We start from the raw sequence: 15,098 nt of genomic DNA, 5'->3' as shown, positions 1-15,098 counted from the left end.
ACATAAGCAAATTGCAGAAAGCATGTACATTCTCATCAGAGAACTTTCTCCTGTAATTTGTTATAATCTTGTCAGAGGCATTAATGCAGAATGTGGAGAGTAATGGATAGTGGTCAGAGATATGGGATATTATAACCTCGGTTTTCACGAATCGATAATCAATATTTGTAAAAATATTATCAATGGCCGATGCAGAAGTAGAGCTGATCCTGGTGGGTTTGTCAGTAGTTACATTTAAGTTATACAGGGAAAGAACATCTAATAGTTCTGATTTTTCTTTGGTGCCATGAAGGAGGTCACAATTAAAGTCACCAGTGACAATCAGGAGGGGTTTATCAACTGAGTTATAAACATTGTTCAGCATGCTGGAAAATTTATCAATAAACACATTGAAATTACCACAGGGAGAGCGATATATAGTTAAGATAAAAAAACTGATATCACAGAAGTGGACAATAGTCACACTGGATTCGAAAACCTGTTCAACATTGAGACAATTATATGGAAAGGTTACAGAGCTAAAGGTTAAGTTCACAGAAACAAGAATTAGGACTCCACCATTTTTGAGTGTGGACCGGCAGAAAGCGTAGGCCACAACATAGCCAGATAACGGGAAAGAAGCAAGTTCATTAGCCGTGAACCAATGCTCATTAATGCAAATTACATCAGGCTGGTGATGAGAGATAAGCACTTCCATGTCAAGTTGTTTGTTCTGCAGACACTGAATGTTAACATGAAGGACATACAAACTTCGTGCTAACTCACTTGTAATTTTGGGCGAAGTTTGGGAAAAAAAAAGTTTCCCCAGTAAACATATTTAGGCCAGAAACCAGGCGTGAGTAGTTTAGCACCCAGATCATCACTTACGGTAATGCGAAACGAGGCATACTCCCCTCGTGTAACTACAAGTTGTTCAATATCGGGAGTAACATTTGCGGAGTCGGGCAATTCGTCTTTAATATACTGAAGTACACTTTCCTTCGTGGTATTTTTGGGAAGGTTCCAGATATGCACATGAGAGAGTTTGGGAATGCCCTTAAGCGAGGACTCCTTGATAGATGTGCCCATGCTCGGGGCTGGGCGACGTTTGCGTTTAGCTTTGACGATAGTGAAAGCGTCGTTGCTAGCTGAAGCTGGATTCACATTATCACTATCACCACACAATTCATCACGTAAATGATTCGCACTTTGACTAGAAGGATCGGTGGTAAAGGTGTTAGAAGCCTCAACGGAGGAATCAATTGACAATTCAGGAGGTTGTCGTTCACTTTTTCTACTTACTTGTCGAGTCACGGGTCATTCGTAGGAAGTTGCTACAGGTAATGGTGTTTTAGACGACGGAAATGCCGATTTAGCGGCATCCGAGAATGAGACATTTTTACGTTGCTTCAGAATGGTGGGCTCATGAGAAGATATGAGGCAGAAGACATTACTCAGGCATGAGAAGACATTACTCAGAACAAACTAAGTAGAAAAATATTTTTTCACTGTATGATAAAACAAACATAGATAAGAATATAATTTATACGAAACACAGACGACACTAACTCTTACGCATAACAGCAAAACATGGGTTTCATTTCAGCGATTAATAAGCAGACTAAAATTGAAAGTGAAGGTTCTCAGGTTTTCCCGGCGAATGGTATTCAAGCAGTTCTCTCGGGTTTCCTACCGGGCCAGGTTGCAGTACACCGACGTTTCGATGGCTGACTCTGCCATCGTCTTCAGGGTGAAGGCGAAGGCACTTAACCCTGAAGACGATGGCAGAGTCAGCCATCGAAATGTAGGTGTACTGTAACCTGACCAGGTGGGAAACCCGGGAGAACTTCTTGAATGAAATTGAAAGTTTTGAGAAAGATCCAAGTGGGTTTGTTATGCGTTAGATAAAATATTAAATAAAAACCAGAACCGTACTGCAAATAAATAATTGATAAAAAGCAAAAGAATCCAACAAAAATGAAAACAACTGGGCCAATATCATTGATGACAACTATCAATCAAAATTGTCATAAGAGAGTATAAAACATGTTGTTGATACGCTGAGAAAAGATGGAGCAAGACCTTAAGTGAGATTGAAACCTGTCTAGACAGCAAATTGTAGAGGAAATAGTACCATTTCGGTATAAATCCAGAAGTCTATTTAAGTAACAATTTGGATTAGGTATATATTTAAATATTCCTTTAGGTTATTTCCACAATGAGTAGAACTTTTGTTCAGTGTAAGTTTTTGAAAAAAAGTATAGCTCCTTATTATTGAATACCTAAATAAAATTCCACATCCTTTTCAAGTTATTTTAAGAAAACTCTTCATCAGAACATAGCCAGTTTTTTCAAAAGAGCTGTGATTCGAGAGTCCCTCTGTTCAGCTTGCAACCTCAACCTTTTCTTCTTAGATTTAAGGTCTGCAGTAATCATTAATTTTTGGTCATACATGACTGATTCTTCCCCTCTACATTTTAATTATTTTCCTATGATATTCCTCCATGTTATTTTCATAGTCTGTGGAGACGTTTCCACAATGGTGTTTTTATTTTCCCAATTAAATCGAACAAGAAAAACCCCATCACCTTCATTGAAGTGTCATTTCAGGGCAATATCCACTCTACTGTATTTATAATTTTAGGTGTTGGGCGAATCCCTTAAATAAAAAAGTAACATAGATAGGAGTTGGCTGAAGGTATTAGAGACTAATTTGATGCCTCTATGACTCAGAATTCATAGATAAAAGAAATGAAAAGAAAATCAGAATGCTCAATGGTTGTTGGGGAGTTAGCAGGGTTTCTCATTACAACCAGTTCTTTTAAGCTTAAATGTGGAGAGAGCCATGGTAAAGACTAGAGAGGGACTGAAGATGGACTTGTAGCTCATTAAGTCATAATAAATCGTAAGAAAATAATAAAGAATTGTTCGAGTAATGAGATTCTAAAGAAGTAGAAAGGTTAAGTAAAACTTTCAATCGGAGGGAATAAACCCAAACAGGTTGACAGGCTTGCCCTGATATTTGGGCAGATTTGGATAAGGGTGTTGAATGCTGGGACATAAGACTGAATGTTGGTTTATCAGTACACTGAAAAGAGAATTATCTTATTATATGACATAATTGGTGTTGGAAGGATGAAGAATTAAAGGATAAAATAATGTATGTATGTAGCTAGGGCCTATAAGAATATAGACTAAGAGGAAGTGCTTGCTAGAACTCAACTTACCTCTAGGAGACTTCCAAAATTCACCTCTTAGCCTATCACCTGAAGCCTATCTATGATGATGTGGGTCACCTTTTAGCTGCCACTCCAAAAGTTGCTTCCTTGGGTCATCATTAAATATCCCCTATGCCTAGGACCTTTGAACTCATTATATATATATATTCCTCCTTTAAGATATAGCAACCTACTCTACCTACTAGGTCCCAAGGGACCTTACATTATCATTCCTAAAATCTCTCATTCCTAGAAAGGAGTCTCATTCCTAAAATGATTGAATGATGTAACCACTTGCCTAGTCCTCTTTCTTATGATATAAATAAAAGTGTCTAATGTGCACATGTTTGGATTTCATAATTTAATTTACTCTAGAGGGTTTCAATATGATTTTTGAAAAATAAATCATTTAAAGTAGAGGTGCTAAGCTGCTGCTTCTTGGGAAAATGATGGGATATTTTCTCAATGTATTCTATATTGCAGTATTAGAGTCATTAAGTATCTTATTATATACCTTGCTTATTATCTTATCGTATACCTTGCATGCAGAAAATTGAACATTGCATGCATTGTTTATTGGTATGGTTCACTCATCCAGGCCGTTTGCAGCTATTATATGAGCAGTAATCTATGGTACTAGTACAAAGTAGTAATCCAAGATGGCCCATACAATAAGTCATTGCACAATTTAAGGATTCTGTAGTATTCATGGACTATCTTAACCAAATTGTACCCACACATTGAGTACAATCACATATGGTTCACAACTCTTTACTCATCAAATACTATCACTATTTTGGTGGCCAATCTTCATATTTATTAGTTGACCCAGCATATGTAACTTCTTCGATGCACTTAATGTTTTTTTCATCAATATTGTGACAGCCTCTAACCTCCTTCATTCTCCTCCATCAATAAGAATACAAGAGTGCATATGAAATGAAAGGACAAACTCAAGCATTTTGACTTCAATAAAATTCATGATAAACATATGGATATGAAATGAAGGGACAAACTCAAGCATTTTGACTTCAATAAAATTCATGATAAACAAATTTCATGCTAACATTTTTCTGCCACTTTGAATTACATAAGTAAGAATGTAATGCAAGTAGGAATACAAAACAAATGCCAAGATTTATAAAAACAGTGAATTTACCTGAATTATTTGCAATGTTATTTCAAAAATTGAATAAATTTATAATAAAATGATGCATGTGCATATGTAATTGATGTTGAATTGATTATTCAGCAATTAGTCAGATGGGTTTGCAATAATTATATTATGTCCTCATATATTTTTCAGTATGGATGCAAATATTTTTGCCACTGAATGTATATATTATATGAAGGAAATGTACCCAGAAGAGATGTCTAATGAATGTATGATAGCCAGTAAAAATACACGTTAATCAACCTAAACCTTGAGAGATATGATAGAGCTCACATATTAACTAAGCTCCAGGACATGTAAAAGTCCCATATCAGGGTAGGGGGCTAGTTCACTTTCTTATGCCACCTACATTTCCCCATTTCCCTAGAAAGATGTGATTCATATGCATACATACTATAGTGTATAAAATAACACAAAAATTAAATAAATAACACATAAAATGGCAAAAATAATTCATAAGGTTTAAGCTTTTTGGCCTTCTCTGAGGCTTTCTTCAGGTCAGACTCTTCATATCAGGCCTTTTACATGTCATCTATTTTATTTTTGTGTTCTCTTGTACCATCCAAAATATACAAAATATAGTATTCATAATAAATACCTGACACATACCTATGCATGCACACTCAGAAAGCATATATTAGGTATATTAGGATGGAATAAAACATTTTTAGTGAAGTTATCCCTAAGTGAACCCCACCACCTGTCACTGGTGGATATCTATTAAAGGTTCCATAAAAGATCGAAGATTTTTTCCGTACTTTTGTACTTATTAAGTGCCTTGAAAGATAAGTTGTGGGATACATGTCAATATGCACAAGAAGTGACAGTTGCTAAACCATAATTGCAATGTTACATACCTCTCCTCAACCCTGTTCATAAGTCATGATGAACTTAGATAATACAAATTCAACATGTATAAAATAAATCATTTATTCAGGCAAGAAATTCATAACTACATCTAAGTTTACAGTTAAAACAAAATAATTAATGAATAAATATAAAATATTTACAATTAAATACCAGGAAATACTATGAGGTAAATACTATGGGCTTATTTTTTACTGATTATATTAGAGATCTCAATGATTAGAGGTGAAATTCAATCCTTTCGTGAGGTTTCATGTAAATTAGCTTCAGTTGAAATTTCAGAAGCTGAAGAAGTGCCACCAGGAGTTTGAGTTTCAGCAGTATTGTTTTGTCCTCCAGCATTGGATGCTCCGCCAAATGTGAGTCCTAATAAGTTACTGAAGAAAGCAATTCCTTCTTCTGCAGATTGATTCACAGCTGCCAGCAGAGCTGCTTCATTTATTGCTTCATCTGTCCCAGTTGACTCTTCAGATGTTTCATTACCAGCAATAGCTCCAATTACTGAACCAGCCAATTCTATTGGTGAAGGGGTATCAAAATTGATTCCTGAAGGACCCATGTGGAAGCAGCCAACCTGATACTGCGTCTGAATTTCACCCAACAGCACTGGCTCAAATTGCAAGCAGGCTTTCACTCCATCTTCAACAGGCGAAAGGTCCTTGAAACGAGCACAAACCTGTGCCCATTCAGTAACTATGTTCATGCATGTTGGATCTGGATTTGGGCCTAAAATAATGAGTTTTTGAAAATAAAATTATTGCTGATCCTGCCACAAAATCCATAAACTTAAATTAATTATATCTTAACTACTGTTAGTTTTGATTTTTTGAAAATTTTTACTGAATATAATTTTCAGCATAACAGAATATTTATTTAGTTTAATTATCACCCATTTATGCAACCATGCTATCTTATTAACCAGCCTTCCCATACTGAGAGAAACAATAAAATTTAAATCACATAAGAAAGGTTATTCACAAGGTTTCTGTTAGGTGAGATCAGAAGGTACTTATAGAAATATTTAAAATTTTTTCTTGAACTGGAAAGTAAACAATAAAATACAAATAAAGCTAAGTATAATATTTATCTTTCGATACCCTTCCATAAATTGCCATAATTCAGAATTCTTGAACTTCTTTTATCTTCCTCTCTTTATTAAAAATTTGAAATAAAGTATCTGGACTAGATTAAAAACCAAAAGCAGCCTACAAGAAAAAATGTTCCTGAAAAATACAGCTTAAAAACCAAAAGCAGCCTACAAGAAAAAATGTTCCTGAAAAATACAGCTAGCATTTATCTTCATTTTTAAGTAATTATTTTCATTCTCAAAGATCACAAACCAGATTAATTTATTTAAAGACAATGGAAGGAAATTTAGGAGAGTTCTTAGAAATTAAAATAAACTATGGCATTAAATAGACAGGATGAATTTGTATGTTCATCTTTCTCTAGGGTAAATTGAAACTACACAACATACACTTGCCTGTATTTTACAGTAATTTTTATTGTATTTTTGATATTGGTATAAGATAGTGAATAAGAATTTTTAATTACAAGTGTATTTTCATTCCCAAGATTATTTGTATGGCTTAAAATACAATAATTATATTCATGATGATATCTTATGAAAATATTAAGCTATGTGCCAAATATTTATAAAATGAGAACATATACCTGTATGTATATATTTTAATACTTTATATGAAATGTAAGCCTCATAAAGAATTCCAAATTGAAATATACAAGTTAAGGGTAAGGAAAACAAAATTTCAACACACCTTTAATCATGTCACTGTGTAGAACATTCCCTCCATAAGATACATTTACAGCCATAGATTCTGATTCAGAGAAATACTTCATGTGTACACAACCTGTAAAAGAATAAAAAATATAACTATTGTGTCATGGAAGTCAAAGAATCATCCCAAATTAGGATTGTAAAATTAACACAATTAACCTTAAATTTAATTTATCTCCAATAGTGAAATTAGTCCTCCTTGACAGTCCAAATGGTTCAAAGGAAGGGTGATACAAATGCTCAATGTGGTGGCACAACCAATATTACAATAACATGACACTAAATGGACAATATTGTAGTAAGTAAACTGTCAATAAAAGGTAGGTTTTGGATGGACTCTGAACTATTTTTTACTAAACAACTGATTAAAACAAAAAAGCATTTCTAAACAACATTATGACTTCCAAAGCTCTTTTACATATCCTTAACACATTTTGTATCCCATTATTTCCTTCTTTTTTTCCTCATAGAGACTTTACACACTCCCATCATGCTGTCCAAAATTCATACCTGTATTTCTCATCTACAACAATCTTTGAAACAAGTATCTCTCAGTATAACCATGTCTGTTTGTCCTCCTTCCCAAAATTGTCCGCAATAGCTTAGTACTCTCTTTCTCAACCATGCATGGGACATCATCAGCTGCCATTCTATCTACCTAATGTATTTTAACCTAGCCTCTGAACAGCTGCATCTCAGAAGCTTTCAAACTACACCATCATCTTTCCTCAAAAAAACAAATATGCAATGCATAAAATCCAGCACTCCAAGTTAATTCCCTCTTCATGCCATTACTCATAGCTCCTGGCCTATCAATTCCCAACAAAGCCGTTCTCGATTCCCCAGCTACTTTTGTAGAGGAGAGATTTGATAGTAGGTACTCTTACATAAAAATTAACCCCTCAAGCTGGTATAGGTATTTAAATGCTTGGGCCCCACTCGTGGAGTTGAATTTTTCTAAAATATCTCCCTGTTGCAGCATAGTGAAAATAATTTATATCTTTTTAAAAATGCATTCTAAAATTTAAAAAAATTACCATATGTTAAATTGCTTATTATATTAAGTAGAAATTTTAATTATGTTATATTTTATAATTTCACTTCTTTAATCGCCTTTAAGTTTCGAACCTCAATTCTAAAAATTTAGTTTTGTGCAATATAATTTGAAACAATCCTCTAAATATAGGCCTGCATTGCAGTTGGGGCTCCAGACACGGCATCTCTGTATCACCTCTTTTACCTCATGCGGAGTACACCTGACATCTTCTTTGAGGTGTGGACTTCTTCCCAGTTGGCAGTATCTTTTCAACGAAGTGCCTCTCAACCAATCTTCCTCACTTGAACTTGCACTATCACATCCAATACTCACTTCTCTTTCTCCATCCAGGTGTTCAACTAAATTCTCTATATTATCTTCACTCAAAAAAAGTTTATCCCTCTTGGAATCCATAACGGGGATTATATACAAGGCTTTTTTACTTCTCTTTCTCAAGGAAAAATCTAACAACTGAGACTATAGACCTTTTACCCTCGCAACTGCTATGGCAAAACAAAAGGAAAGAATGATACATGAATGGTTCCAGAGAAATTAGATAGGCAGATCATATCAAGCAATAAAGACAAACATGAGGACAAATTGTAAATGCAAAGAACGCGCTTATCTCATAATGACGGACTTGATAGATTTATCTTCCTCAAAGATTTCCTTTTCATGTAGCAAAAACAGAACGATTAGCAAGACTCATTATCTAAGAGGGCTAGGGCAACCATATATATTTGAGAACCACACTGAGGGATTAAAAGAAAATATCAGCAAAGATTTTGATGTGGAGCATAGGACTGCATAATTCTTAAAACTTTTCTTTAAGGAAAGGGAATGTACTTAGATAGAAGTCTTTTTAGATCTGAGAATAGGAAATGGTGGGGAAATTAAGCAGAATGGGAAGGAATATTATTGAAAGGAGATATGGCAGGAGAAGAGATCAAGTTTTTGGACAAAAGAATGCAGATAGAACTGTTGCCATAGATATCAAGAGGTTTACACATAATAGTGAATTACTGAATATGCCATTTCAGAACTTAAATTCATCACAGCTAGACTATTTCTCTTGCCACACCAAATAATAATAGCTAATTGCAGTAAGTGGGCAAGTTGACAATAAACAATGCAAAGTGGCAATTATTCAACAACAACAGTATATATCATGCTGAAACACTATTATATGGTCAATATCACATTACAGTGAAATGGTAAATTCACTGTAATTCACTCACATGGTAAATTCATGACTGCAGAAGAGGGAGAACTATTGGAAACTTTATGTTGGTGAATTTTCAAAAAGCATATTGCCTTGAAAGAATTTTTGTTTTAATAACATAAGTTTGGATCAAATTTACATACATTTTATAAAAAAAATATCAAAGCTGTTTGAAGTCAAACTTCTCAAGTGAGCACATGAAGAAATTCTCTCTGATATTCTGAATATTTTAAGGGTATTCTATTTATAAAAAAATAATAGAAATAAAAAATGTCCAGGGGTTGAATCTGATTCTAGAAAGCTGTAAATATTGAATTCTATAAAATTGTGCAGGTGACAGCCAATTTGTGAAGTAATATTAAAAACACAATCCTCCCCCATCTATTTGATTTGAAGCTGAGAGTTTACTAATTATTTATTGGAAAAGAGCAGTATGACTACATTAAGAACATGTAACAGCTTTTAATGTGGAGGTGTTGTTCTTCTTGCGCCACAGTGTCAAAATTATAATATTTTATGCTGTAGGAATTTATTTTTTAAATTCAAATTTTATAAAAGTAATATTTAACGATTTAATATTATTTCAAGTTATATATCTTGCATTTTTTAAATTATATTCTTTCATGGTAAAATGTGTCTTTTGTTGGCTAAAAACAGATTTTAGATTTCAGCAATATTTTTGGCCATTTTCTCACATCTGTGCATATAAAAAAGGTCGGGGGGGGGGGTGAGGTTATTGCTTTTGTGCCAATGTTTTCATTCATGAGGAATGGAATGGTTGGCTTGGGCATGTCTGAAGATGACAAATATAAATAATTAATTACTTCTGCTCCCCCAATAGCATTATGAATATCTCTATATTGTAGGGTTAACTTATGAAACACAGACCATAAACACAACAATCAACCTGAGGGTCAGTGGGGTAAATGATGGTAAAGTTCATGCAATACTAAGCCCTTCTGTGTGTGAAATACACACATCAGGGTAGGGTGGTTAATTCCTCTCCCTGTGCCAGCTATGGTTTCCCACAAAGGCCCGATGTACTCAAAAAATCACACAACTTAGGTGGAGCAGAGGGTGCCCAGAGAGCCGCACCTGGGTGAACGAACCCATTCCCTCAGGTAAGTTTCCAATGCTCTACCCCTGGACTACTGCATACCCTCATCTTATGAACATCAAGTAAAATAATATAAATGTTTTGTAATGAATTTCAATGAAAAATGATGAGGGTTCAGCTACCTTTAACCAGGAAATGGCGATAAAAAAGCCTGTATAATCAATCCATGACACGAAAACACTATTTGTACATTTCTGTCCTGAATCTAAGTAATGCAAGTCATCATCATTGTTGCTCAATAAAATCTTATTTTACAACACTTAATATGAAGTACAATGAAATTTTGACACTTTTTTTACCTTAATATATAAAATAAAAATTCAATGTTCAATATGGCCAACTCAAACAAAGAGATAGTTAATCATTTTCACTTCAAAACACAAATGTCAATTAATATTCTGAATATGTACGAAAGAACAGGAAAAAGAACAAAAGTTCTTCAATTTATTTTAATCTCTTAGCAGCAACTCCCACGTAATTAGAAAAATAATTCTCTTCAAATTTACTAATACATATATTTAATCTGAATATAATTTTTTTGTTTTTGTTGCCTAGGTATTTAGTTTTTCATAATGCACATGATATTTTCTCTTTTAAAAAATAGCTATCATTAATACTTATTAGAGCTTTCCATTTTTAAATAATTTAATTACTAACCAAATGCCTATTCTCTTCTCCGCCTATTCCTATTATATTATGGACCATTAGTGTAGCCTTTAGCACATTCATTAAAAAATTGAACAAATTCACTTTATTTAATGTACCATTGGTTTAATGAATACTTAAAAATGTTTTTCACTCAAATTTCAAGTAGTAGTATTTCGGGGAGGCGACCAACATCCGACGGACGTCATACTCACTCAAAGTGCCCTCCACAAAGCACCTCAAGTAGAGATCGAGATTTACCTCTGAAAAATATTCAACACCACCGAGATTTGAACCCGTATGATAGCCACCACACCATCTCGATCCCCTCAAATTTCAACGGATACAGAAAAAGCAAGTGTGTTTTCCTTGTACCCTTCAGGTAAATATTGCCATTTAATGTATTCAACTATAAAATTACCTGGCCCAGTTAACTCTACAAGTGGCAGTTCCATGCAGCATATGCAAGTGTGAGCACTTTGACAGAAGCAATTTCTGGGAGCTGAATCAGCCTCTCCATCCCTCTTTTCCTTAGGAGAAAGATCCATTACATAGTCCAAACCCCATGATACCACATCTGAAATGAAATGTCACCAGAATAATATTTATATTACATTTTCTATCACAAAATCTATTTGTAGGCTTGGGGTCCAGTTCATACATAATAAAAAAATTAATTTTTTATATGTCCTTAGTTACCCATTTATTTTACACATTAGTGCTGGGAATGAAAAACAAACAATTAATTTAAACATACCCATGATCAGGCAGTAATATATTGGTTGTATTTTAACACCTGCCCAATCTTTGGCTTTGAACAGTATTATTCTCAAAATGAGGAAATCTCTAAGTCAATCCTGTGAGAGAGAAAGAAAGGAAATTATCCAAACCAAATTATAAATATGACCTAGTCTGGACAAAACTTACAGAATTAAAAAAATATACTATGAAAGAAAATGTGTATTTTAATTAGATCACTGAAGAGTAAAATAATATTTTTTCAAGATGGATTCAAATATAGGTATCTATATTAAGCATACCTGTGGCTCCTAAACGTCTGTTTTAAATGATGGGCACAGGTTTTATCGTGAAAGGTACCATTTATGACTAATCATGAAGCTAATCTTATAAAACTTTACTACAGAAAAACCTGTATTATTTTTCAAGGGAGAAAAAACCAAAAATGAATCGTAAGAAACATTTGATGCATTAATATGTGGTAAGTATTTGAGTAGTCTTACACTTGAATTAAGCAGTTCCAAAGGCATTTGAAAGGAATGAAATTTTTCCCAAAAATATTTTTCACTGTCAAGCTTTGATTCCAAAACATCTGGTTATCTCTAAGCAGAGCGCTGGAGATTTTTTTAGGGATGACAGAGAACTAATAAGCTCTTTGCTATGGAGTGAAAGTTTTTGGGTAAAAGGATTGAGAACTGGGTGGATTGACAACTCATTGGCTTCCAATTTGTCCTTTACAAGAAAAAACAAATCTCCTGTTTGCATGTTGCCAAGGTTTTTTACATGGCCATAATCGGTTCATGGAATTGATCACACTTAAGTCATATTTTAGACATTTTTTTATGTTAAATATTAAAATATGTATTATTCTTTTTTTCAGGTGCTGGAAGCACATATTCAGAACTCATGAACTTTGAATAATATATCAACTACTTAGTTAGCCAGTCGTTCCAGTCATTATTGCTTTTCATAATAGAATCTTGCTTAGTGATATCCACAGAGAGATATCACATTTTCGACACTGTAACAGTGGAATCGTGATGTATATGAAGCTGAATTTAAGTAGGCAAAGTCTCTTTATTGATCATTGGAGAGCCCAGTAAAATTTTAGTCCCGGGCTTTCTATCTGCTGAGAAGGAGCCTTAAAAATGTTCTCTCCTTTCTTTCTTCCATAGAGGTTTATCATTGGCCAAGCATTTAATCGGAAACAAAAATCTGGCGTTCCCCACTCACCAAAAATATTCTCTACCTGCGTAAGTCGCAGTCGCGGTTTTTTGTGGAACTGACTCCCATTCTGCATCATTCTTCTACAGCATCCAAAACAATGTGAGTGCTACGTGTCTTGTTCAAACCACTAAGCTCTGTGATGGAGAAATATTTCTGATTTTCTGCCCTCAAAAACTTTTTTAAAAAATGCAGAAGATGCTGTGGTGGCCTAGTATTATTTTTTTCCACTATTCCAACAAGGAAGAAACTGAGAGGACAAACACATAATTTTCTGATGGATAAGGGCAGAAACCAGAGTGACATACTTATGGCTCAGACAAAATAGACCCAAAATACTTAGAGCATTAATAATTTCAATAGTAGCTTTCAAATCCATCAATTTCCCTTCCTATTTGAAATTAATGTAGTAGTGATGAATTCAAATAAAAATTTCTTGCCTAATTCATTTCTCTTTCAAAATTGCTTTTAGCTTCTGATTCTCCGAAAGAAGACGAAGCAAAATCCGAGGTGATTGGCCGTTTAACTGAATCATCGCCCCGTCGCCGCTGCAGACTTCCCCACGCCGAAGCGGTCCTCAATCTAGGCCCGTCGAAATTATAGGTGCCTTCATGGCCCGCTTTCTTTCCTCCTTCCACCACGCCCCCTATAGAGGCGTCCTCCCCGTGAACCAGCAACATGCTCGGCACGTCTCACACTTCCAAATCGTCTCGTGTTAATTTGCTTTGCCCATCATTTTCCATGCTCCTCCCGTGGTCGAGCAAAGCCGACCACGATAACGGCGAAAACGTCGTGCACCCGAAAAAAAATTTTTTAAGACGCGAGAAGCCGCTGAACCGTAAAAAGGAAGACGTTCCTATCGATCAGAAAAAATATATATAACACACACGTCTTTTCCTCGAGCGTTCAAATCACTTCCTATTAAAAAAAAATTGAATCGTTCCGGCGGTGCATATTTTAAACCTATTCTCCGCCCCTTATTTTCTTCTCGGTTTACGACTTCGAAGAGAGAAGTGGATGATGGGGCGAAGAAGACGAAGAGGAGAGAGGGAAGAAGAAAGAAAAAGGGAGTTGAAAAAATAAATAAATAAACGGCTGAATGGAGGGACCGGTTGACACCTTGCACGGGAGTCCGGTCGGGGGTGTCGGGGACTTGAGAAGGGCCGCGGAGAAGGACGCTTGACTCACCCAGGATGCTGGCTGGGCTGGACGGCACGACGAGCAGCGCCACCACCACGGCCCCGGCCAGGAGGATTCTCGGAGGAGCGGTCATCCCGTCGGTGCGGTCGCCTTTCGGAGGAAGATGTGCTCGGAGACGATCGGGAGGCGCCTCAAAAAGAGAAGGCGGGATGGCGCGCGCGAGGGCACACTCGCCCCGCGCCCACCACCCCTCCGCCCCCTCCCCTTTCCTCTCTCTCTTTCTCTCCCACACCCCCGGCATCATCATCCCCTCCCTCCCACGCGCCTCTCTTCTTCCCTCTCCGGATGACCCACTTGGTGGCGGATGGAAAGAGAAAGAGCCCTTACTTACCCCCCGCTCCTCCCCCGCTCTTCCTCCCGGCCCCCCTAACGGCCACCCCCGCCGCTCCGCTCCCTTTTTCGCCCTCTACCACGCCCTTTTGGACTCCCTCTACTGGTAATGTGTGTGTGCGAAGGTTACCTTTCTCCACCCCCTTACACTCCGTCGTTTGGACCAAATTGTGCCCTCCCAGCTTGAAGAAAGTTTTTCCTTGCCTGATAGTTAACAGTGCAGCATCTCGAAAGTCAGTAGTTTCAAAGCAACACGGGCGAGAGAAGGGGCCAGTGGAGCAACCTCCCCCTGGAACCCCAAAATGGTTTGGCCTTAAGTTGCACCCGCTATTCCCCCAGGACCTCGAATCTCTGTACGGTGCCGCTAATTTATATTTGGTTGAATCGGCTGAGGAGAATCACATTTCACTTAATTTTCATGGTCATGATGGGGCGAGCCAATAACGTAGAGAATAATTAGAGAACTCCGATGCCTGAGAACATTTCGCATAGGTAAACAAAATTCATGATAACAACGCAGCATCCATCCCTGAAACTGAATCGGTGACCG

General features: G+C 36.1%; 1 protein-coding gene across 1 annotated transcript; it reads right to left on the bottom strand.

Annotated features, from left to right (window-relative positions):
- Window positions 1–5,470: 5,470 nt before the first annotated feature.
- On the bottom strand, window positions 5,471–14,291 carry LOC139696815 (uncharacterized). Its single transcript, XM_071595688.1, has 4 exons — window positions 14,207–14,291; window positions 11,478–11,633; window positions 7,017–7,109; window positions 5,471–5,964 (listed from the first exon to the last, which is right to left on the bottom strand). Exons 1-4 carry the CDS (start codon window positions 14,289–14,291, stop codon window positions 5,471–5,473), a joined length of 828 nt encoding a protein of 275 aa, XP_071451789.1.
- Between the last annotated feature and the right edge of the window lie 807 nt (window positions 14,292–15,098).

This window comes from Hetaerina americana, unplaced genomic scaffold (genome assembly GCF_022747635.1).
Source record: "Hetaerina americana unplaced genomic scaffold, ioHetAmer1.1.p SCAF_1, whole genome shotgun sequence".
Lineage (NCBI taxonomy): Eukaryota > Metazoa > Arthropoda > Insecta > Odonata > Calopterygidae > Hetaerina > Hetaerina americana.
This window is presented reverse-complemented; position numbering and strand designations above follow the sequence as displayed.

What these genes read in the sequence shown, in the direction of transcription:
- LOC139696815 (XM_071595688.1), bottom strand. Translation starts at nt 14,291, where the DNA reads ATGACCGCTCCTCCGAGAATCCTCCTGGCCGGGGCCGTGGTGGTGGCG. An exon ending in TGTAGAGTTAACTGGGCCAG is followed by an intron (nt 7,110 to 11,477) that starts GTAATTTTATAG and finishes ATTCTTTTACAG; the next exon opens with GTTGTGTACACATGAAGTAT. An exon ending in ACACAGTGACATGATTAAAG is followed by an intron (nt 5,965 to 7,016) that starts GTGTGTTGAAAT and finishes TCATTATTTTAG; the next exon opens with GCCCAAATCCAGATCCAACA.